General features: G+C 45.5%; 1 protein-coding gene across 1 annotated transcript in view; it reads left to right on the plus strand.

Moving 5' to 3' along the window:
* The window catches only part of LOC139790434 (transcription factor 4-like), a 221522-nt gene that overhangs the window by 49889 nt on the left and 147353 nt on the right, over positions 1-24280 (plus strand). Inside the window, exons 4-5 of the mRNA XM_071732302.1 lie at positions 13439-13500; positions 15640-15736. Coding sequence (XP_071588403.1) covers positions 13439-13500; positions 15640-15736 — 159 coding nt within the window. The remainder of the gene's footprint in view (positions 1-13438; positions 13501-15639; positions 15737-24280) is intronic.

Genomic DNA, 24280 nt, shown 5'->3' on the forward strand with positions numbered 1-24280 from the left:
CCTCTTCTGCTTGCCAGCTTCCAAGTACCTGGAATAAACACCTTTTTATGCAGCTTGGAAGGAGAAAAAGGCATTTATTTTATGCTGCCTAAAGGCAGTGTCAGTAATTTGTGGCATTGTTGAAGACAAATAGACTTTTCCTTGTGTAAATAGTGAAAAAGCCATGAAACGTAGTCCTTTGCTTCCCCCCTTTTTTTTTTTCCTCCCCAAACCTCCTCATTTGCTAAATACACCTTTATTATTTAGCTCTCTTTTTCAAGGGGGATTTCTTATCCTTTCTTTATGCCTTCATCAAACTGCTTTAAAACTGAGCTGATGTTGCAGGAAATGGTTCAATTGTGACTTTTGCATCAAGGGAGTGGTTTCAAAGCCTTTTAACAGATATTTTTGTTATTAGTGTGTGTTCTTATGTGTATTTTTTCCTGTTTATATTAAGGTTTTGGACAAGTGGAGATGTTCTGTGCTGCCTTGGACATGGGGCAGTTACTTGGATTTTTTTCCCTATGATCACACTCATCTTTAGTGGGATCTGGACCTGAAAAGATGTAAACAGTGGAAAATATTTTTAAATATTTAAATATTTTTTAAATCACCAGATAGTGTTATGGTCCTTCTGTTCTTTGCCAATTTGACCTTGCATCACAGGACTTGATATTTGGTGTTTAATTTGGCCAGGGGAAAATCAATGCAGTTATTTTGGCACTGATTTTTTTTTTTTTTTTTTTCCCTTTTTAACCAAAAGGAAATCTCAAATTCTCCTTGTAGTGAAAAGCCAAAAAACCATGAGCAGAGCTTAATACACCATAAACATTAAAGACAAGAAAGCCAACTTCATTTCTGACCAATGCTGGGTGAAGCTGTTGGGGTTCAGTGAGGTGCAATGGGACTTTGCTTCATCAACTTTGGGGCAGGGAGTTTGGGACTGGAAGGGTTTTCAGCCCAAGCAAAACCTAGCCCAGTGCATCAGAGTGTAATAAAAGGCAGAAAAGTTAATTCCTGACCAGTGATGGGATGCTTTTGTTTGATCTTTTTCAAGTCAGGTTGCTTGAAACCCATTTTATTAAAATATATCCCTGGATCTCTGTGGCTTTTCACAAGGGCAGCTTCCAAACAGGTGCATGAGGAAGGGTGGGAATAATTTCCTCACTGACCAAGGGAAGCCTAAAAAGCTCTCATGGAAACTTTGGAAATATGGGGGGAGAAATATATATATTTTTTTTTTTTTTTGGCACATTTGGAACCTTTATGTGATGGTGAGCTGAAAAAGTTTGGTTTGATAGCTTCTGACAGGGCTGGCTCCTCAGGACCTGACCTTCCCTTCAGTCTGGGGCTCTTCTCTGTGCTCATTGCTTCCTCTTGGATTTATCCAAGGTTATTCCAAGCCTAAAATGGTGCCAGGGCCAAACTGAAGCCAATAGTTTGCCACCACTTCCTTACCTTTTGCTCACCAAAGGTTGCCTTAGATGAGTGGATTAGAGCAGGGGAGGTCACAGCAAACTCCAGCAAACTTTTTGCTTTAAAAATCCTTTTGCACTACTGTGCAACACTTCTGGAGCTGCTTGCTGGGAGATCTTTTCCCTTCCTTGCCCCAAAAGGTGTGGATTGTCCTTGGATAACAAGTGTCCAGTAAATAGGAAGTGTTTGCTGAGGGCTGTCATAGCACACTTGAAATGCAAATCCACTGAGGGAGTTTTAATGTAATTTTCCTAGAGATGAAGTCATTCGAGAGGAGGCTGAAATTAAAGTGCACTTCTGCAAAGGTGACAAGTTTAGCAGCAAATGTCCTTTAGTTTCATGAGGTGGGTTTCTTCTGTTGATGTTTGATTTCCCTTTCCTCAGCTTTTGCATGGTTTGCTTTTCACTGCTCTTGGTCTCATTTGGGACTTTTGCAACAGGAGCTGGACAGGGGGGCTGCTTTTTGCTGCTTTTTTCTCTGATTTTTAAATTTTTTAATTTTTTTTACCTCAGCTTTTTCCAGTTACACATTCCTCACTGATCTTTCTGTTTCTAAGAAGCATAAATATTGAGAATTAACCAGTCATGTCCTGGCCGCCAGAGAGGTACAAAGCCCAGCTGCTGCTGTGGTGTGTAAGAAATCTGGATTAGATAACAGCATCCCAGTAAAGTGGCCACAGAAACAGCTCCAACAGAGGGAAGGAGCTGCTCACTCAAGTGATTCCCCACCTCCAAGTGAAAGAAGAAAAAATTTGCTTTTTTTTTTAAGGTTGTCAGGCTCTGGCTGGTGGATCCTCTGCACCGAGGATTTGCCTGGGTCCCACAGGGGTGACAGGTCCTGTCCCCCTGCCCCAGGGCCCTTCAAAAGGGTGATGCTCCTGTGGCTTTGCAGCCAGCACAGGGGGGAAAAATTACCCCTTTTCCCCCAGGGTTTTGCCAGGCTGTTTGGAGCTAAATTCTGCTTTGAGGTTTTGCAGGCAGAAATGAAACCCATCGGATTGCTTTCATTAATGATCAGGTTTTTTTATTTACTTTTAGGGCCTCAAAGCCATTAGTCAACTTTAACAGCAGCTAAAATCGAAGCAAAATTGCACACCACTTGAAAATAAATGATTTTTTTTTTTTAATTATCACTTAAAACCACCTATTAAAACCCCCATTCCTCTCTGGCCTTTGCATCCATCTTTCTGCAGGGTCTGTTTGCAGAAGCAGGACTCTAGCCCAGTCACCTCAGGTTTCATCCTGTCCTGCTTAGATGCCAGAACCTTGGTTTTTATAGAAGTTCCTGGATTAACTGAGTGTGCCTGGATTAAGTTTTTAATGAGCTATTTCAGCACCTAAATATCTTCCCTAATTCTGAAAATGCCCCTCTTTCTGCTGCTTCTTGTGGTTTCTGCTGGAGGCACCGCCTCTCTTTCTGTATTTGTACTGGAATATAAAATTGCCAAGTTAAATTGCCTCCATCAAGTTTAAGAACCTTATTTCAGGCATTTTTTTTCTTAATGAATCAGGGTGCATGGACTTCAGGAGTGAATGTGCTGCTTTCTCCCTGATGAATTATTGGGCTGACTTCTCCCCGAAAATAATCTCCTTAATGTAGACGAGCAGAGCATTAACCTGGTTGTTCTTTCCCTTGTTTTGGGGGAGCCCTGGTGCCCTCCCCAGATTATTGGGATATATTGCAGCATTGCAATGACTTTAATGAAACTACAGCAAATTATTAACCACTATCCCCTTCCATTTTCCACCCCATTTTAGCATTTTCTGCCAGGGGCGCTCCCTGTAAATCCAACCCCCCCTTGATGATTTTTGTTAAGGAAGGGTTAAATGCAATCCAACATTGCAAACATTGCAGCAGTGACAACAATTCCAGAGCCTGGACTTCCCAGGAAGCTGGGGAAAAACATCCTCCCCCGGAGTGTGGAGGAAGGGCTGAGTAAGTGCTCCACGTGTGGAGGAAGGGCTGAGTAAGTGCTCCACTCGCCCTGCGTAGGGCTGGCGGGTGCTCTGCCTGTCTCTGCCTTGCCCAGGAGATTTGGGGGCCTTGGCAACTTTAGGAATTAATTATCTACCTTTAATTACTAAAGTGCCAGGGTGTCCTGCTCTTTTATGACCTGGCAAACCTTGTGTCCTGGTGTTATTGCCTCTCACCAGTGTGTGAGCACCTCGTCTGATTTTCCCGGTGCTGCCACGTCTGGAGTGGAACATTTCTCCCTCCTATTGCACACTTTTGGAGTGTTATTATATAAGTGTACATAACTTTAAAAAAAAAATATTAATTTAATCTGTAGTAGTGGCACTTGTAGAGACGTAGTGTCTTTTAAAAAAAAAAAAAAAGATCACTGAAGGTGATTAAATATGAGATTATTCGTTTGGTGTTGGTGCTGCAGTTGGATTTCTGCATTGGTTTTCTCTTCCCCACGTAGATGGGTTGGTTTGTAGGGTGTCTCAAAGAAGAGAATGTTCTGGCTGCCTTCAGATCTTCCTCAGGTAGCTCTCCAGTTCATAGACCCCCCCCAAAAAATGTGGAAAGGGGGCAAAAGGAAAGGGTTAAGAAGTGTTGCAGGAGTTAGAGATGGAGAGGATGAGAAGGCATCCATGAGATCTCCTGATCTCACCTTCTAGTTAGCTGTGAGCTTGTAATCCAAGCTTCCAGCTTCACCTTTGGGATCTGGCTTCTGGTTTGGGGCTGAAATATCCATTTCTGTGTCCAGAGATCTTCCTTTACAAGGAGAGTTTCAGGAAATCTGCCCTTGGGTGTTTTTAGGTTGTAGAAAGTGAGCACGTTGCCTGGAGCAGTGAGCTGGATGATCAGAACTTTGGAGTGCACTGTGTTATGGGGCTAAGTAAAAATTAAATACTTTAATATTAATATAGGTTGTAGGGCAATATGCAGCAGGCTAATTAGATAACCCCATTTATAAATCACATGCTATTTATAACTGAATCCTGAGAAAGAGATGCTTTACTACTAAGCTCTACCTCCTCTCAGGTTAAAATAAATAAAAAAAGACTCATTTTGCTCAGGAATCCCTTTTCCCACAGCATTCTCTCTCCCCAAACTATCCAAATGCAGGATTGAACGAATCCCTCAGTAACTTGATAATCCTAGAATCAGCCTAAAAAGCTGGAAAGGGCAATATCACTGGATCCAGGAACTTTTCCTTTGCTTGTAGTTCCAAAAAAACTGCTAAAAACTGGTGAAGTGCCAGAGTTGGGGAACTGGAATGGCTACGTGAGTGTCATCTGTCAGTGCAACACAAAGTCTGTGTCATCTGGAGTCAGAAAATAGCTTTGTGTATCTCTGCTCAGACAATGTGAGGTTTTATGACCTCAGCCCCTGGGGGGGGGGACAAAGCAAAGCTCTGTTGGGGCCAGGAAGATGGGAACAGTTGGGATTTGTTTGCAGTGCTGAGGTTTTATGGTGCTGCTGTCAAGGGATGCTTCAGGCTCACTGGGGATGTTTGTAAGGACTTTGGAAACTGAGGCAGAAAATAAAGTGACCCATCTGATTAAAATGGATTTCCAGTTATTTGGGGCTTTCAGAGAAACGATTGAAGTGGAGTGTATAGATCTGGTCCTACTTCTTTGGGGGAAAAAAAAAAAAAAACCAAACAACCCTAAGCTTTGTATTTAATCCCTTGAGCAAACCAATAGTAAATTGTTTATCAAAAAAAATAGTAGAAATTTCCCATTTTGAATCTGTGCTTTCTTCCCATTGCCCTCACAGAAGGAAAGGATAATCCTACCCAGATGGGCTGCTCCTGGATTCCCAGATTTTCTGCTCCTGGTTCCTTGGTCAAGCCCCAGTTGTTGCCAGAACTTGGTGCAGCTTCTCCCTGTAGTCTCTCCCCATCCCCACTTGTGTCTGGTGCTAACCTCACGTTTGGTTCCTCAGAAATCCCTGAATTTATTTCCCATCCCACATTTAAGTTTTCCTCCCTGCTTTCCCTGGGTTTTTGTTCAGGTCTCCATCTCCTGGCTCCTTTCTCTGGATGAAGTCAGTCCTTGACTATTTCTGTCACCTTCAAGCTTCAGATTGCCCTTCTTCTAGATCACATCCCTATCTTTTTCTTTTCTTTTTTTTTTTTTTTTTTTTAGCATCCTGATGATATTTAGAGCAAAATCTTCAAAAAAAATGGCATCAATGGCTCTGCATTTTAAATTTGCCAGTCCTTCAGTTTAGCAAATGTCCAGGTTACCAATTTATTCCTCCCTTGATCTGCTGCTCTTTAATCCTTCTTCTGTATTTTGTCCTTTTTTGTTAAGCTTGTTTTTTCATTTATTTCTTAAACATAATACTCTCAGGGAGGGAAAAAAAAAAATCTTTTGAAAAATAGAGCAGCAACAAAGGTCTCAATCCCCAAACCAAGTGTGTTGGGACCTGGTGTAGAGTTTGCAAGGTGCAAGATGGCAATCCCAAGCTATCTATTGAAGGAAAATCATCAGAATTAGAGGATTTTTCCCACTTTTTTTTAACATAGCTGTAATTCATACTATGAGAAATGCTGATGTGGTAATATCAGGTGTACAGAAAGTCTCCTGCAGGAAGAGATCTTTGTTCCCTTCTCATCTGAGGATATTTTGACTGCTAAATCCCATGTAAAAATACTTCCATTTTGCTATTCAATATACTATTTTTTCCTCTTGAAGATGAAATTCAGATCTGAAGATGTTTGTCTTTTCTGACACCTCTTTTAGGAGGTGTCAGCCCACATGCCTGGTTGTTTTTTTTTTTAATTATATATAGCTAGATATAAAAATTAATATTTTTAGCATGTTTCTTTGATTGTTTGGGCAAAAATAATTTCAAAAAGCAGCTGATCCTTTATAATCCACACCCTTCCCATCATCTCTTCCAAGACCACAGAGCTGAGGACCCCTCAGGGATCAGCCCAGCACCCAGAGCAGCTTTTGTGGAGGTGATGCCACAGAAAATGGGCTCAGTTTTCCTTTAATTCAAGCACAGTGAGCAACAAGACCTGAGCTGGCTGCTAGCATGGTACAAATGAGATGATATTTTGAACCAGAAGCCTTCCCAGACCAATCCTGGCATCTCTTCCCAAAGTAAACACATGGCAGCATTTTCAGGGAGGTTAAGCAAATGTATTAATGTATTAATTTTGACTCCAGCATATTGCTTTTTTTTTTTTTTTAAATTTATCTTTAGTGTAACTTTGAGTTCATCAAACAGCATTTGAAAGGTTTTCCTTTTGCTCTGGTCTGCTACATCTGATCCAAATTCAGGAATAAAACACTTGGCTTCTCTGAAATACACGTTCTAGTTATTCACAAAAGATAAAAACTCATTTAAACACTTTTATACTCCTGTATTTGCTGATATTTTCCAAGCTTATTCCAATATTTTGGAATTACAGCAGTGCATTTCTATTTCAGAGCCACAAGTACAAATTATTACCTCCAGAAAGATGAATTTGCACTTCTGCAGATAAAATGAGCATTCTCCAAGAATTATCTGTGGCTTGGGAAGCAGGATGGCCAAGCACTGAGTACCAGGCACAGAATTCTGTATTTTTTGCCCTGGTGCTGGATGATGGTCAGATCCTTCCCACATCTTGCTCAGCACCTCTCTGTTCCCACATCCAGTTCATGGCATGAGCTTGGTTGTGCTGCTTTTAAATGTGAAATGGTGTTTATTCTGAATTCAGGGAACACAAATACTGAGGCTGACATTTTAGTCTTGCCTGAAATCAAAAGAAGGACTCCCCCAGAGGTTGAGTTTCACCCCTGTCTTTTCACAGCAAGGAGGTTCAGCCAAGGAAAACTGAATTTGCCCTTTCTGCTCACTTCAGTATTTGAATACCTAAAAAAAAAAAGTCGTGTATAGATGGATATGTTTCTCCCTTTATTTACCCTCCTGAGCACAGTGGTCAGGTCAGTGTTGATTTGTCTGTGTGCTGGGAAGAGGGAATTGGAAGAAGGGTGAGGTGAAGCCTTGGGGTGCAGCATCCAACCCTGCCAGGCTCCAGGAAGCAGCAGCTGGGACTGTGCTCAGGTTTAATGGGGAAAAACTGGGGGGAGAGGTTTAATAAGCAGCCCCTGAGGTGGGATTGAAAAAAAACCAAGAACCCACTCAAAATCCTGCTCAGAGCCAGAGTGGCTGGGTGGAAATCCCAGCCTCCTGTTCCCATCTCTCCAGTGGGAAGTTTGCTCCTGTGTGCTGTGGTGTTGAGATGTAAAAATGAGGGAGAAATCCACATTCCTAATCCTATTTACTACAGAATTAACAAGATCCACCAGTGTGCTCTTTTTTTTCTTCTACTCTCTCACTTAGTTGCTGGGCTGTGTCCAAACCCAGGTGCATGCTGCTTTTTACAAGGGTTTTTCATATGCAACATCTTTTAAATGGCCCCTCTTTTTTTTTAAACACTTCCTAAGTTATTTAACTGATCTATTTTTCCTCTTTTTGTTTTTTTTCTTCCTTTTTTTCCTCTCCCATCTCTATTAGCAAAACTCCTGTGCTATCCCTGGTGCTGGTTACCAGAGTAAAGCATGAGAGTAAAATTTTCTAGCCTGTGATTTCAGGATTTTATGTATGTGCCCCGATTTGTTATTGGGAGGTTCAAACAAAATTCTGTTCCAGAGTCATCTAGTTTATTGTCCTGTGTTATTACTCCAGTCTTGGATGATTTCCCAAGTATTTGTTTGGATTGTTCCTGCAAAGAGGAGTTTGGGTTTTTGATTGTTTTGTTTTCCTGCGTTTGGGTATTTTTTTCCAGGAAAAAAAAAAAAAAAAAGGGACAAATTCTCTTATTTCTAAAGTTTTCTTGGGGGTTCAGTGAAACTTTTGCTGAGGACACTTCTCGTTTGGGCACGTTTGGAGCAAGCTGAGGAGCCCCAGGAGGTCTGAGCAGAGTGGAAGCATCTCTCAGCATCACTGCCAGAGGCTCCCAGGGCATCACCCCCCCCTCTTTTGGGTGTCAAGGAGCAGAGCTGCTGAGAAATACTCCTGGGGTTGGGTGGTTGCTTAGCTGGAGCCTTTTTAAGGATGGTTCCTCTGCCCAAATTCAACTTTTGGCCCCAGGGTCAGTGCTCTGGGCTTCTCCTGCACCCTTAGATGTGAGCAGCCCCTCTGAGGTTGCTGTAGGACCAGTGTGGGGTGCAGTTCTTTCTCCCCAGCTTGTCAGGAGGTGTAATAGGATTATTTATAACCCACTGACCATCCATCCCAGTTCCAGCTGAACCTGCTTTTCCCAGGCCCTTGGCTTCAACTCCTCGGGGTGGTTGGGCTCCATTTAAATGCCAATTTTCCTGCCTTCAGCCAGAGCTTTTGGGGTGCTGTGTTGAAGCTCTGGTTCTTGAAATCCTGCTGTATGCCTGGTGTGTGCTCTTTTTTCCCTCTGAAAAACTGGCCCAGCCTGGCAGGGATGCTTTGCCTTTTGTCCTGTCACACTGCCTCCTGCTCCTGATTAAGGGAGGTTAATTCCCAGGAGTTGGCTGCTGGAAAAAATTACGTATGTGTGCAAGTTTGGGCACTCTGGGATAAATCCAAGCTCTGAGAATCAGTCACTGGAGAATCCTGCATCGACTTGGGTGTCATTAGGGTTTCACTGTCCTAATTACCTAAGTGGCAGTGCTTGCAGGGTACAGAATACATTTCTGGAATTAGGTTTAGGAGCTTACAAACCTTGCAGTAGCTGGTGTACAAAATTAGGAGTTAACTAGGCTAGATTAGCTTGGTAGTAGTTGGTGAGGGGGGGTTTTTTGGGCTTTTTTTTGTTTTGTTTTCTTTGCTGCTGGGGGAGAATGCTGGCTTTTGCCTGTTGATAGCTCCCTGGGTCACACTCAGAAGAGTTAAAAAGGTGCAAAGAACCCAGGAGCACCCAGACAAGGTGCAGGCACCCATCTCTTCCTCTAGCACTGGCCACAGGGAAAGGCTGGGAGGTCCCTGGGAATCCTCCCAGTGCCACCCCCAGTCCTCTTAGCAGCCAGAGGAGAAGTTCTTCTTTCTAAGCTCTCAATTTCCCAGCTGAGGATTTCTGAAAATTCTTTTTTTTTTTTTTTTTTTTCCCCAGCTAGAGCTTACATTTTTATAGAGCTTCGTGTTTTAGACAGTGCCTTCTTTTTGTCTGTGACTGAGATAAAAAAATGAGGAGTTTAAAACAATAACTCCATGTTCCACTATGATCAAGGAATTAGATAATCTGGCATGTTTGCTTAAGGGGGCTGTATCTTGGTGCTTTTATAGGGCAGTATTAAAGCCCTGAGCCTTCTTATTATGCCAATACCCAGAAGGTTGCTTTAATGAGAAGTAAAGGGCCTTTTTCCAATTACAAGGGAGTAACTGCATTAAGTTCCTGTGTTATGTCAACCTGCTTTGATTTGATTACTGCGAAAGAAATGGATTTATCTGTCAGTGTTACTTAATTAAGGCTTCTCATTGATGTTTCACAGAGTAATATAGTGCAGTTTGCACATTTAAGTCTAAATACAAAGATAATTGGTGGAAAGCTAAGACACGACCCCTGAAGATAAGGCACAAGAGCTGGTGCTTTTGGGTTTCTGATCTGAGTTCAGAACTTTTTAACTTTGGTGGCAGAACTTGAGCATTAGACGATTAAAGCAAGGAAAAGGATAAGGAATTTCAGCCAAATTTGAGGTGACTACAATTATGGAGTCTAGGCACATCTTCCAGGGTTATCTGAGGAGGTTTGTCCCCTAATCTCTAATATATTTGGGTGTGTAGAACCATGGCTGCTCACCTTGATGCATCCATCCCCAAAAGCTGTCCCTTTCCTGCCCAGGAGTATCCCATAGGCAGGACTTTTTTTCTGGGGTGTGCCCAGGGGGTTGATGCCTCCAGAGCCAAGGAATAGCCCAGCCCTGAGGAATGTGTTGTTCCTGGGTTATTTTAAGCACCTGATAGTGCCCTCTGGTCACTGGCATGCTTGGCTCCAGGGAGAGGTAGGGGGATAACTCAGCAAAGGGCAGGAATTCAGCTCCCCACAAAACCACTGTGTAGCTGGAACCACAGAAATAGTTCCCTAAACCTCCCTGGGAGCATCCAGTGCCTGGCTGTGTATTTCCATCTGCTGCTGGGAGTCACTGAGCATCCCGGGGGGAATGGTGCCCCTTCCCTGGGCTTGGAAAAAAACTTGGTGAAGAAAGTGACTCAAAAGTGACACCAAGAGCAGGTTCAGCCCAGGTTTGTGGAAAGGGGGGGTTGGCTCCCAAAGGGAAGATCCCAGCAACACCGTGCAGCCCTTGGCTGCTTGGGATGTCCCTGTCCCTCTCTGCTCTCCATCCTGGCCACCAAGTGCAAGAGGAGGGGTATTGCTCAAAACACAGCCCTGAAATGTGGCATTTCTTGCACATTTAGCACCTGCAAGACTGCAGCACCTGCGTTCTTAAGATGTAAATAAAAATACCCAGTTTAGCAGTCTGGAAACCTTTCTTGGCAGCTGTTTGGCTCGGGGGTCAGGAGGAGGGAGATGAGAGCAGGAGAGGCTGGAGGTGCTGGGGGGGCTTGGACCTCTTGTCCTGTTCCCCAGGGCTGAGCTCTTCTGCTCCCAGCTGGATTTTGGAAGCTCTGCAGGAGGGTGGGATGATGTCCATCAACATCAGTGGGCTAAAATCCACTGGTTTTGAGCAGGCAATGGATCGGAGCTCTCTGGAGTTAATTGCCTGTTACGTAACACAAATGATTTTTTAAAAATATGCCTAATTAACCTAATAGAATGGTTGATCTGATCTGTCAGGTAAATGATACACATTTTCTTTCTTTTTCTGGAGCTTAATTAAATATTTACCTAAGAGTGTCTTGTGCTATTAACACGTTCATCTGTTATTGAGATAATAGGGATTGTAATTGGGGGAAAGCATTAAACTGTACAAATATGTGGGGGGGTGGGGTTTAGTGTGTTTTTTCTTTTTTAATCTCAGAAATCAACCCAATTGGGTCACAGCTCCCATATTTTAATTCCAGTGGAATTATTTGCAGGCTTCCATTGAACTTGTGTCCTGTGCCTTGCTGAACTGAGGCTGTGCTCAGCCAGGAAGTTTTGAGCCAAGTGGGACATTTTGGGAGACTCCCAGCTCATTGTAGTGAAGGTTTTGTGCTGCAGTGTTTTGGTTTTTTTTTCTTGGCATTTACTCCACGTTTGGAAGAACTTAGAGTGGTACAACAGAGTTTTAGTAGCTATGGTCTACCTGGACTTCAGCAAGGCCTTTGCCACCGTCTCCCAGAGGATTCTCCTGGAAAAGCTGTCAGGCCCTGGCTCAGGCAGGAGCACTCTGTGCTGGGTTAGGAACTGGCTGGAGGGCCGGGCCCAGAGAGTGGTGCTGAACGGGGCTGCATCAAAATGGCGGCCGGGCACTAGTGGTGTCCCCCAGGGATCAGTGTTGGGCCCAGTGCTGTTTAATATCTTGAGTGAGGATTTAGAGGAGGGCATTGAGTCCATCAGCAGCAAATTCCCAGCTGACACTAAGCTGGGGGGAGTGTGGATCAGCTGGAAGGCAGGAGGGCTCTGCAGAGGGACCTGGAGAGACTGGAGAGTTGGGCTGATGCCAAGGGGATGAGGTTGAAGATTCCAAGGGCCGGGTCCTGCCCTTTGGCCACAAGAACCCCCTGGGGAGCTCCAGGCTGGGCAGAGAGTGGCAGAAAGGGAGCTGGGAGTCTGGATTGCCAGGAAGCTGAAGAGGAGGCAGCAGTGTGCCCAGGTGGCCAAGAAGGCCAATGGCATCCTGGGCTGGCTCAGGAACAGCGTGGCCAGCAGGTCCAGGGAAGGGATTCTGCCCCTGTGCTCAGCCCTGGGGAGGCCACAGCTTGAGTCCTGTGTCCAGTTCTGGGCCCCTCAGCTCAGCTCAGCTCAGCTCAGCTGAGGAAGGAGCTTGAGGTGCTGGAGCAGGTCCAGAGAAGAGCAAGGAGGCTGGGAAGGGATCCAGCAGCAGAATTCCTGGGAGGAAGGGCTGAGGGAGCTGGGGGTGTTGAGGCTGGAGAAGAGGAGGCTCAGGGGAGACCTCATCACTCTCTCCAACTCCCTGAAAGGAGGTTGGAGCCAGGGGGGGGTTGGGCTCTTTTCCCAGGCAACTCTCAGCAAGACAAGAGGGCACAAGAGGTCTCAAGTTGTGCCAGGGGAGGTTTAGGTTGGCCATGAGAAAGAATTTCTTTCCCCAGAGGGTGATCAGACCTTGGAATGGGCTGCCCAGGGAAGGGGTGGATTCTCCAGCCCTGGAGATATTTCCAAAGAGCCTGGATGTGGCACTCAGTGCCATGGGCTGGGAACCACGGGGGGAGTGGAGCAAGGCTTGGACTTGATGAGCTCTGAGGTCCCTTCCAACCCAGCCCATTCTAGGATTCTATAAATTGGCTTGTTTGGCAAGAGTAGGAAAAACTTGGGGGAAAGTGGAATAAAAGTAGTTCCATCAGAGCAGAAGTACTGGGAAGTACTGGTGTTTCTGGCGATGCTCTCTGTGGAAAAATGCTTAAAAACACCTTAAAATGGGCTGTTTGAAAGGACTGGGGGGGCTCCCAAGGATTGCAATGGGTTTTCTAGCTGATGAGAGAGGAAAAACTCCCCTCTGTGTTAGCCCTGGGTTTCTCCTCTTGCTGTACAGCTGTGGTGCAGAGCTCTGCAGCAGCAGCCCAGCCCCAAGATGCCTTATTTTGACTGCTGGGTTTTGGCTGTCTTAACATGTTCTGTTTGACAAGCTCCCTGGTTTAGTGCTGGAGGTTTTGGAAGGGTTTTAACTGGTGCAGCAGAGCCACTTTTAAAAGTCTGGAGAAATGCTGAAGTCAGTTTGATGCTCAAACCCCTGGTTCCTGAGGGTCCGGTTCGTTTCTGCTGTGAATTTAAATGAGTTAATTTAAGCAGTGGGTCAGAAGCCACTACCATCAGAGTAGCCCTGTGCCTGATTCTTAATTAAAGGCAACAGGAGATTAATTTGAAACATTAATTTAAAAGTGCCTATACAAAAGGAAAGAATTATTGCAATAAAGCCTAAAGAACTTTTTTGTCCCTAGATGTAGAAGACAGAACTAGCTCAGGGTCCTGGGGGAATACAGGACATCCTAGTCCATCCAGGGTAAGTATATCTAATCTTTTTCCCCAAACCAGACTTCCTGCATATGTAAATTTACAATCTTAAATGTGAGTTTTACACCTGATTGCATGGAAAAACAGGGATGTCAGGTTGGCTGTAGCCTGTCTTCTCTGTAAAAATTACTTTTGGGGGTTTTTTTGTTTTTTTTTTTTTTAAATATTATTAAACCTGATCCTGTGATTGAATTTGGCACCTTCACTACTTCTACCAGGTAGCAAGAATATTAATTAACCATTATTTTCCTGCTAGGCTGTATCAGCCACTGCTACCAGCAGGAGAGCAGACGGAGCAGAGATTTTGGGGGAGTGTTTCCCTCTCTGCAGTTGGGATTTTAGGGACTGTGGGTGCCACCATAGCCAAGAACCAGTGTCCCTGCTGTAGGCAGTGCTCATCCTGGGGTAGAAACCCAGCAGCCACTTTGTGGACACCCCTGAGCACCCCAGGGTCCAAGCTTAGGGCAGTGACACCGGGGAGGACCCCACTGGAGCTGCTCTGCCCTTGCCCTTCCTCAGCTGCTCTGTGGCTGTGCTCAGGGGGTTTCAGACCATTTTTCTGGGGCAGACAAGCTGCAGGGGGGTGGTTGAGCACATCCCCCCAGTCAGCATCCCCAGGTGGGCAGTGCTGCTGCTGGTCCTCAGGAGCTTTCCCAGCCAGAGCATCCCGAGGGCCGGGCACGGCTTTGCCTTCAGTACCAAATGATTATTTCTCTTTACTTCCTGCTAACACATGAAGTACACTCAGGCAGGGCAAAAAAAAAAAAAAAATGCCTTCACTCCTGCCCTTGTTTAAACAGTTTGTTTCAATTGCTTTTTAATTGTTTTCTAATTAACATGAAGGCTCAGGGCTCTGCCGGGAGCTCTGTGCCCTCTGGTATCTGGGTGGGGAGCAGAAATGCAGCTGCCCTCTTCATCCCCAGCCCATCCTTCCCCTTGGGGCAGGTCCTGGCCTGGCTGGACCTTACCCTGGGGGAGGTTTTCAGCTGCTGGCTGCCCAGGGGGGTCCCCATTGATGGTGTGGCAAGGGGGGGGGGAAGCCCAACACCTTTTCTTCTCCCCTCTTGCTTAGCATCCATTACGTCATGACTGCTCACATCTGTCAGGTTTATTTTTATCCCTTTTTTCCCCACTTGACACTTGTATTGCTTCCGAGGGAAAAATGTTTTGAAAAGTAAATTCTAAATTTGCCCACACGATTATTTATGCATGCAAAAACTTGAATGTGAGTGTACAATGAAGTTGGGAGATGTAAAGGAAGGAGCACGAGCCTGGGAAGAATCCTGGAGTTCCAATCAAGGCTGTCCATTAACTTGCAGAGTTATTCTGCAGCCAGCCTGACCTCCCTCTCCTTCCTGCTTTGTAAAATCATGGTGCTCTTTCCACCTTGGGAGAATTAGTTCCTTAGGCATTCCTCTGCACCAAAGAAACAAAACACGACCTAGAACTGCTCTGCTTGGTCAGTGTCTGGAGTTTAAATGGAATTTTTGCTAAGGGGGCAGAAAGACCCCACTAAGACTGCTTGAAAAAAAAGGGGGCCCTGATCTTGCTAAGGTTTTTCTTAGTTCTTAGGTAGCATCTGATGCTGTTGCTCTGCAGAGAAGTGCCACACTATATACCATGCTTGGGTATTTTTCACTAAGAATTAATTTTCCACACCCACTGTGAAATTTTATTTTATCTTTTTAAAGGCCAGTGCGTGTGTACAGCAGTGAGGTCATTAAGAGAGCAAATTTGTCCATAAAAATAGACTTAAAAAGCAAAACGTCAAAGGAAATATTTCTTTGCTGTTCTTGCATGTGTTATGGGTGAAAAAACTTCTGTACTGAGAGAGGGCTCTGTGCTGAATTGCAGAGCAAGAAGTTCCAGGAACCTCATCTCAGTCACCCATGCAGGATTTATCCACACAGCAAACTAAAGTCAATTGCTAATGAAATAAAAATTTGAAACAGCTTTAAAATGTCCTGGAACACATCACTTCCAGCCCAATCAATAGAGGAAAGCAATAAAAGTCACAATATTTCTTATAGCTGGCTTAAAACTTAGAAGGGAAAGCAGGGACCTGTAGGCTTTGAAAAAATGCCATTTCAACGTGTAAAATTGTGTTTTTTCCCCAATTTGTTAACAGAACTATGGAGATGGGACTCACTATGATCATATGGCGAGCAGAGACCTTGGGTCGCATGACAATCTCTCTCCTCCCTTTGTCAATTCCAGAATACAAAGTAAGAAATCAAATTTCCTAACTTGACCGTGTTGTTAAAAGTGGAAGAAATGAGCCAGAAATTGAAATTTGGAGGGCTTGAATCCCTCCTCCTTGTTTTGGGGGGTTGATTGTGCTCACCGTGGGGTTGGGAACGTGGATTTTTTATTTTTTTTTTTTTTTTAAGCTCTCTCACAGTTTCAAAAATGCAAAGGGTGATGTTTATTGAACAGACAGTGTTGTCTTGCTGGGAGAGGGATGTGGCTTTTGATGCAGGAGCTGCAGGATTTGCTGGGAGAGGTAACTGGTGGTTGCCTAAGGAGCTGCCTTTCCTTTTCAGAGGAGTTGGCAGGGAAAATCGGGACCACGCTCTGAGCAGGACTTTTAAAGTAGAAAAGGATTTCTGGAAATTTGATAAATCCCTGTTCACAAAAGGGAACAGATAAATAACTGGTGAGGGACACTGGACCCATTGTTGGTTTTGGAGCCTGGTGGATCCCTGCCTGCTGAGACCTGCGAGCTGCAAACTCCTGGATTGCAGGCGAGGGCAGTTGCAGCTTTTTCTGCTTTAGAGGAGTGAGGTTTTGCCCAGGGCGTTTGGCAAGGACCCTCCTTCCACCCCACACCTCATGAGAGAAGGTTTTGACACCCCTGAATAATCATTTAGCTTTAGCAGCAAGCAGCAGAGCAGTACCAAGAGAGGCTGTAATTATTTGTAAGTGAATGATAGCTACTTTCTTTAATTAGGGTTGATAAATGAGTTTGGTTAAAGTAAATATATGATGTAAAAATATTAGTAATGCTTGTGCTCGGCCAAGATCACACCCTTCTTCTCCAGTTGTCAATGAACTAACCAAATGCTTTGCTTTAAAGGGTTGAATGGGAGCCAAAGAAAGCGTGGGGCTGGAACTGCAATATATCATTCTTCAGCTCTAATATATGGCCCTAAAAAAAAAAAAAAAAAAAAAGCCTTGTCTTGGAATATTGGGAAATCTCTGCAACTTGTTGAACACAGAGGACAATGTTGGAGCTTGTAGTCATTTGTATGTTTTCACGTACAAAACGTGGTTACAACAGTTTTAAAGGGCCGAAGGGAAGCCAAAAAAAGCATGGAAATTTCAACACTCCCTTCTTAACTCACGCCATGGGGCTTAGGTAGTGCACAGAGCCACTCTGCAAATAGCCACACACTTCTGTGAAACCCACTGCTGCTTTCAAGTTTAACCTTTCCTTTGAGTCTGGAGAATAGAAAATCTTTCTCTCTCTCCTCTGCCTGCCCTCGGGTGACAGAAAAATCTCATTTCTGGCTCTGGTTTTGCCAATAGCAGAGAAAATACTGGTTTTGCTTGGTTTTTTGGTTTTTTAAAGCCACATTTGGTGGAGGCACCTGGTTAAAACCCAAGCCCTGCCATGCTGTGATGAGCAGCTCTGCAACCTCTGAGTCTTTCTAGAAGGTCCCATTTGTCACCAGCTGAGGGGCTGCACGGGTCCCCCCAGAGGGGGCTGCACCAGCCCAGGCAGCATCCTTGCAGGGCATGTGCCTGAAGCCTTTTTCTTTGCTTGGTTTCATGAGATTTGGTAATTCCAACTGGAAACCAGAGCAGTGCTGCTCCCACACACCCAGATTAACCCGTGCTAGCAGCTTTTGACAAGTGTGCCCTTGCACAACACCACGTGCAATAACATCAGCTGCCTCCTGCAACCCACAGCGTTTTGCAACTCTGCTTTAGGGGCACTCTGGTACTCAGCATGGGCTCCTAAATTCCTCTCTTGGGGGGAATTTACTCCCCATTTTTTTTTACTTTACTCCCCATTTTTTTTTACTTTACTCCCCATTTTTTTTTACTTTACTCCCCATTTTTTTTTACTTTACTCCCCAGATTTTTTTACTTTACTCCCCAGATTTTTTTTACTTTACTCCCCAGTTTTTTTTACTCCCCAGATTTTTTTACTTTACTCCTCAGTTTTTTTTACTCCCCATTTTTTTTTACTTCCCATTTTTTTTTACTTTACTCCCCAGTTTTTTTTACTTTACTCCCCAGTTTTTTTTACTTTACTCCCCAGTTTTTTTTACTTTACTCCCCAGTTTTTTTACTTTACTCCCCAGTTTTTTTTACTTTACTCCCCAGTTTTGCTCTGCTCCTGGGCACGAGGTGCTTGTTCTGGGGGAGTTGTGCTGGCTGCTGGCACGTGTGAGTTTGGGAATTTAGGGGAGAGCTAAATTCTGGGGTACTGAGCAGTGCTGCTTGCTCGGGCTCCCAGCTCCTCTTCCTCCAAGGGGATTTTATCATTCCCCTTTTCCTGGCAGGCTTTCCCAGTCCCCAGGGAAAGGTCCCTCAGCCCTGGTGTTATGCAGCTGGCACCTGCAGAGCCACGCTGGAGTTTTCTTTCCATGCTCCCCTTTCTCTTGGCAGCTGATAAAGAGCCTGACAGTCCTCCAACTTAAACTGGTTTTGTACTGGTGTGTATTGACCCGAATGGAGCTGCTCCTGATTCGAGGTGGTTTTGCAAGCAAGAAGGACTTTGTTCTGGCTGGGGATGGATGTTACTGACCTCATATCTGGGAACCACAAATGTTTTTAGAGAGAGGAGGATTAAAGGAGGACTTAGATTGTATTTTTTTTTTTCAGCTACGTGTTCTTAGCTGACGTTTATTTGTGGCCAGTGTCTAGCAGGGAGGTTGGGTGTGAGGCTTTGGAACAGCCCCGTGTGGAGGAGCAGGGAGAAGTCAGGGAGCTGTGTGTGCATCCCTCTGCCCCTGGGGACTCAAACACCACTTGCTTTGGGTGCCTCTGGGGTCCTGCTACCCTGCTGGGTGTTTGGGGTTCTCTTAAGGGTATCTGAAGAGTGGGGATTTGGCCCAGGATTGAGACAGACGTGGGCAGAGAGCTGGGATGGGTTTGGCTTCCTCATCACCTCCTGCTTCCAGGTGTGCTCTTAGGGAATGTTTTTTACCCTGTGCCTTGGGACATCTTGCTGGCACCTGACATCACTTCCCAACCTCCAGGAACTTGCTCTTAACCCCCCTGTAGCTCCCAGAGCATCTCCCTGCAAGGATTAGATGGAGGTTTCAGGCACTGCTGAAGAAAGCTGCTGGCTTATGTGGTGACCTTTGAATCTCATCTGGCTTGGTGGTTGATATTTTGATTTGGTTACTGTGGTCACATTGTGACAGCTGCTGGTTCATTAGAATTCAGTTCCTCTCCTCACTTTGCCTACCAGGAATATTTAGGTTTTTCTTGCTCAAAGCCCCCTGAATTTAACCCGATGTGCCCCACAAGGTGTGATGCTGGGGGCTCTCTGGGTTGCTCTGCTGGGCAGGCAGTCCCTGCACAGGGTACAACTTTTCCTAGGGTCACAAAGCTGATTTAACCCACCTTGTTCAGCATATTAAAAATGTAAGAAAAGGACTTTTGATCTTTTTCTGTTATTTCCTTGCCTAGACAGTCTGTGTGCTCCTCCCTTCCACGTGTGATATATCTGGTGTTGGCTGTGGTGATTTTTTTACATAACTTATTGAAGATATGGAATAAGTTGCTGCACTGGTAACTAGAAATCAGCTTTTCACTTCTGGTACTGCTTTGAGACTCTCTGAGAGGACATGAGGCAACTGAGCATAGATCTTAGGAGTTGGTTGGTGATGGAGTGTGTGAAGACAAAATCTTTGCTGGTGTTTTTCTTCTCTGGCCATTGCTAAGCCCAAACCAAATTGCAGACAGAGTGCCTTTGCTCTCCCTTCCCTCCCTGTGCTGCCACACAGTCCCTGTCCCCATGGGCCCTGTCCCCACAAGCTGCCCGGGCTCGCCAGGGACTGGCACTTGTACCACAGAACAAATATTTTCCCTTCTGGTTTTCTTCCCTTTTCCTTTGAAAAGTCCCCCAAGTCGTGATGTTCCTCTTAGCATTGGTAGTTTGGAGGAAGCAGCATTTCCTTGTGGTGGGGGTGACCCAGTGGGGCTGGGGTGCACGGGGTGCCCGCAGGGCTCCTGCCTCTGCCTCCTGGGCTACCCAGATCCTGCCCCTGGCTTCTGGGCAACCCAGATCCTGCCTCTGGCTCCTGCCCCTGGCTCCTGGGCTACCCAGCTCCTGCCCCTGGCTCCTGGGCAACCCAGCTCCTGCCCTTGCCTCCTGGGCAACCCAGATCTTGCCCTTGCCTCCTGGGCAACCCAGATCTTGCCCTTGCCTCCTGGGCAACCCAGATCCTGCCTCTGGCTTCTGCCCCTGGCTCCTGGGCAACCCAGGTCCTGCCCCTGGCTCCTGGGCAACCCAGGTCCTGCCCCTGGCTCCTGGGCAACCCAGATCCTGCCTCTGGCTTCTGCCCCTGGCTCCTGGGCAACCCAGCTCCTGCCCCTGGCTCCTGGGCAACCCAGCTCCTGCCCCTGGCTCCTGGGCAACCCAGCTCCTTCCCCTGGCTCCTGGGCAACCCAGCTCCTTCCCCTGGCTCCTGGGCAACCCAGCTCCTTCCCCTGGCTCCTGGGCAACCCAGCTCCTGCCCCTGCCTCCTGGGCTACCCAGGTCCTGCCCTTGCCTCCTGGGCTACCCAGGTCCTGCCCCTGGCTTCTGCCCCTGGCTCCTGGGCAACCCAGCTCCTGCCCCTGGCTCCTGGGCTACCCAGCTCTGCCATGCACTCCTGGCAAGCTGTTTCATGCCTCTGTGCTCCCATGTGCCTTCCTATTTATCTGCAGAAGATGCAGGCTACATTTTTCAGGGCTGTTGTGGGAAGTGATGAATTACTGTCTGGAAAACATCCTGGGTTCCTCGGGTACTCCCTATACATGCCAATTTTTTAATATTATTTTTAATGCTATGATAGCACTTGTCTCTGCAAATATTGCTGTGGCGTTTGCTTTTCATCCGTGGGGCTTTGATTCTGTTGCTGTTGTTATAAGTAGAACTGGAATTTTTGCAGATTAGTTAAGTTTACCCAACACAGCATTATAAGGCCTTGCTTTCAATTGCTAAACTATAAACATTTGGGATGAAAATTTTCCATGCTGTGTATCTGACTCAGCCTGATTATTATTTTTTTAACCTTCTGCAGAAATGATTTCAACGTTTCCTAAAATGAGATTACATTTCAATCCTGGCAGATTTTTGATTTTCTCAGTTAGTGTCTGGCACATCAGGAGCATTAATTCTTTTTCACACCACCTCTGTTATGTCAGGTGGCTTTGGTTCCCCTTCTGCAGCTGGAGAAGTTGAAGGTATGTGAGGAACCGTGAGGGAGATGGCAGAAACTGCCCAGAATTTTCACTCATAAATTTGAAATGCAAAAGGGTTTGGGCTCTTAGCTCTTGAGTCCAGTGGCAGCCAAGATGCCACCACTTGGGGACATGGTGGCTCTGATCCTTCATATGGATCATCCATGTTATGGGAGCACACACTTATCTTGTGGTACCTGCTTTTTTTTTTTTTCCCTTACTGTTTTGTGGGTTTTTTTATTATTATTTCTATTCTAAAATATAATTATTCCTATCTTACTTCCTAAATCCTTTTCAGGGCAGTGGGGTATGGAGGAGCCAAGCAGCTTAGGGTGAATAGAAAGCAAAGAAATGACTATTATATTTGGAAAAAAAGTCAATTCTATGTGGTGTGCAGAAAGAAACACGTGACAACTTTTCAGACAAGCAGACAGAGGTGAATTCTCAGGAGTCACAAGCAGAACTGAGTTTTCCAGAAAAAATGTGGGACTGTCTGAGTAGCTGTAGCTTTAACCAAGCTGAGTTTCAGCAACAGAATATCTGGCTGAAAGGACTAAAAAGGTGAGGAAAGAGCTTCCAAAAACCAACAAACTGGAAATCTCAGATTCCCCATTTTTTTATTTCAAGTGTTCTACATTCCTGAAGCTGACCCAAGCCCACAGCTGCAGGTTTAGGAGCAGGCACTGGATGTGGATGATGCAGGATTGGGGGGAGCCTTATCCCATCCCTCTGCCAGCTCCTCAGCACCCAGGGATTCCCCAGCCAGGTGGGAAATATTCAGAAGGATCTGACCCTATAGTCTCCTCCTGGCAATGAGGTTTGGGGTGGATGCAGTAGGGATCCAGTATCCCAGTTCCTTACAACCAGGATAAGGATGGAGACCCTGGAAGAGGCTGCCCAGAGAAGCTGTGGCTGCCCCATCCCTGGCAGTGTTGAAGGTTGGATGGGGCTTGGAGCACCCTGGGCTGGTAGGAGGTGTCCCTGACTATTCAGGGGGGTTGGAATTAAATGAGATTTAAGGTCTCTTCCAGCCCAAATGATTCTGAGAGCAAGGCACTGGAAGGGCATCTCCAAGACTGGGGAAGCAAATGGTTTTGGATGTGGTTTATTCTGCTCTTTAGTGGCCATTTACCTAAATCCACGTGGACGTGAAGCCTCTGTGTTTCTCCTTCCCCAGGAACAGCTGGATAGGATTTCTTCTTCCCCCCCCTTTTTTTTTTTCCCCCTGGATTAGTTTTAGTGGTGTCTGCACGAAAAAATAAAAAGAAGTAGAAGTACTTCTGGATAACCCTGAGCAACAGTTTGAATTTAACTGTGCAGGGTGTCAAGGCTGAGACCTGAGGAGCTCAGATCTAGCACTTGAAACCACAATGAAAATCACACAATTTACTGTCAGCTGGGGTCTTGAAAGATGCCTTAAAAGTGCTTTGTAGAAGACACTGGCTCCTGTATCCCTTCTTGTCACAGAACATGCCTGCTGGTTCTCATCTCACTTGCCTGGGAACAAAGCAGAAAAAAATCAGTGTGAAAAGCATTTTGTACACGGAGATAGAGAAATATGTGCCAGCTCCCAGTGAAGAGTTAATATCTTTTGCAACAAGTCACTCTTGAAAGCACTGCCAGTCAGGATTCTGAGCTTCAGCAGTCAGCCCCAGCCTCTCTTCCAGTCCTGGAGAAAAGAAATTACAAGGACATTTCCATTTATTTGGGGAACGAGCAGCAGATGTATAAATAGAAACTGTAGACTGTGGCAATTAATGGCTGCATACAGAGCAAAGAATTGAAATATTATTTTGTACTCCATAGTTTTCAGGGAAGTTTACATTCCATTGTATTTTGTTCTTAAACAAGTGCAAGAGTTTTCAGTAAGTCACTTTGTGCCACACTTGTGTTCCGTGCAGGGTGGAAAAAATGGGCATTGAAAATGGATTTGATCTGTATTTGGGATTACAAATTGTTGGTTTGCAAACCAAACTTTGGGCTCCAGGGCTCAGGTTTTATCTGCTTGGGACACTGTGTTTTTCTGTCTTGCAAGTGAATTCATAGAAGTGGCTTGTAAAGGAACACCCAGAAGGCACTTTAATGGTTAATGAGTTTCTGCCCTTTATAGAGATGAACTTAGTTTGGCTTTCAAATAAGCATTTGCTGCTGTTCTCCAGCTGAGCTGATCCTAGTGGCAGAGGGAATTTGAGCTCACACCTGTTTGAGCATTAAAAGAAACCTGTGAGTGACTTCTTTAAAATATTCAGAGAGAGGGAAAAAAAAAAAAAAAAAAAAATCAGTTCCTAGAAAATCTTACCCCACCGAGAAAACCATTGATGGAATTTATTTATTTTAAATAAAAAAACCACTACCAAAAAAACCCTCTAGCCTTCCAGATGAGTTCCAATTTCCCTCTTTTCCAAATGAGTTCCAATTTCCCTCTTTTCCTGGAGTTGTTTGTGGTCATGGAATGGGGGAGCATCCACCCCAAGGTAGTGCTGCCAGGGGGACCCGACCGGCCGGGCTGCGGGCTGGATTTGCATTACAGCTGGAAAGCATACATGTGGGAAAATCTGGGAAACAAAACAAATTTGTTGAATTACTAGGTCATTTACATAGCTGCTCCAGTCATGGTCCGTTAAACAGGCAAAAACAATGGGTTTGTTCTGCTCTCTAGTTAAGGCACAGAGTGTGTAAAACAATGCCGAGTTAGCTGGATAATTAATAATCGTTGGGAGCCCCGCCGGAGCTCGGGCCTCAACTTCCCACTGAAGAGAGGTGGGAAATTGTAGCTCGGCCCTCAACTTCCCACTGAAGAGAGGTGGGGAATCGGGGAAGGCGTTAGCTAAATGAGAGCAACTTATTTGGGGGGCTTTTGGTGTATTTTCCTACAAAACCCAGGCTCCAGCTCCCAGGTGCTGAGCCTTAAAGCCTCACGTTCCTCGCCCGTCGAAACGCGCGCCCGTCCTCAGGTTTTGGGGCTTTTCTTTGCTGAAGGCCACATCCAGGAGAAAAAAAAAAATAGTTGTCACTTTCTGTGGGAAGACGTGATGGTCTTGAGGGGGGGGAAAAAAAATATCCTTTTTATTTTTGCAGCGAAATTTTTAAGTCTCTTTCTGGCAAGTCCTCCTGGCAGGTGGTGCGGCGGCTTCCCCGCTCCTGTCCCCGGGCTGGGGGCTGCTGGGGTGTCAGCACGTTTGGTCAGATGCACAGAAGAGACCAAATGAAATATAAAACAGTTGCAGGGAAAAGGATAAAAAGGGTATGACAGGAGGGTACAGCAATTCTCCACCACGTCGTGCCAGTAGATACGTCTTACCATATGGTCTGCATTAGGGACAGCACCAGTTCTCACACTCTGTGAGGCTGCTGGTATACTGGGT

This window comes from Heliangelus exortis, chromosome Z, assembly GCF_036169615.1.
Source record: "Heliangelus exortis chromosome Z, bHelExo1.hap1, whole genome shotgun sequence".
Taxonomy (NCBI): Eukaryota; Metazoa; Chordata; class Aves; order Apodiformes; family Trochilidae; genus Heliangelus; species Heliangelus exortis.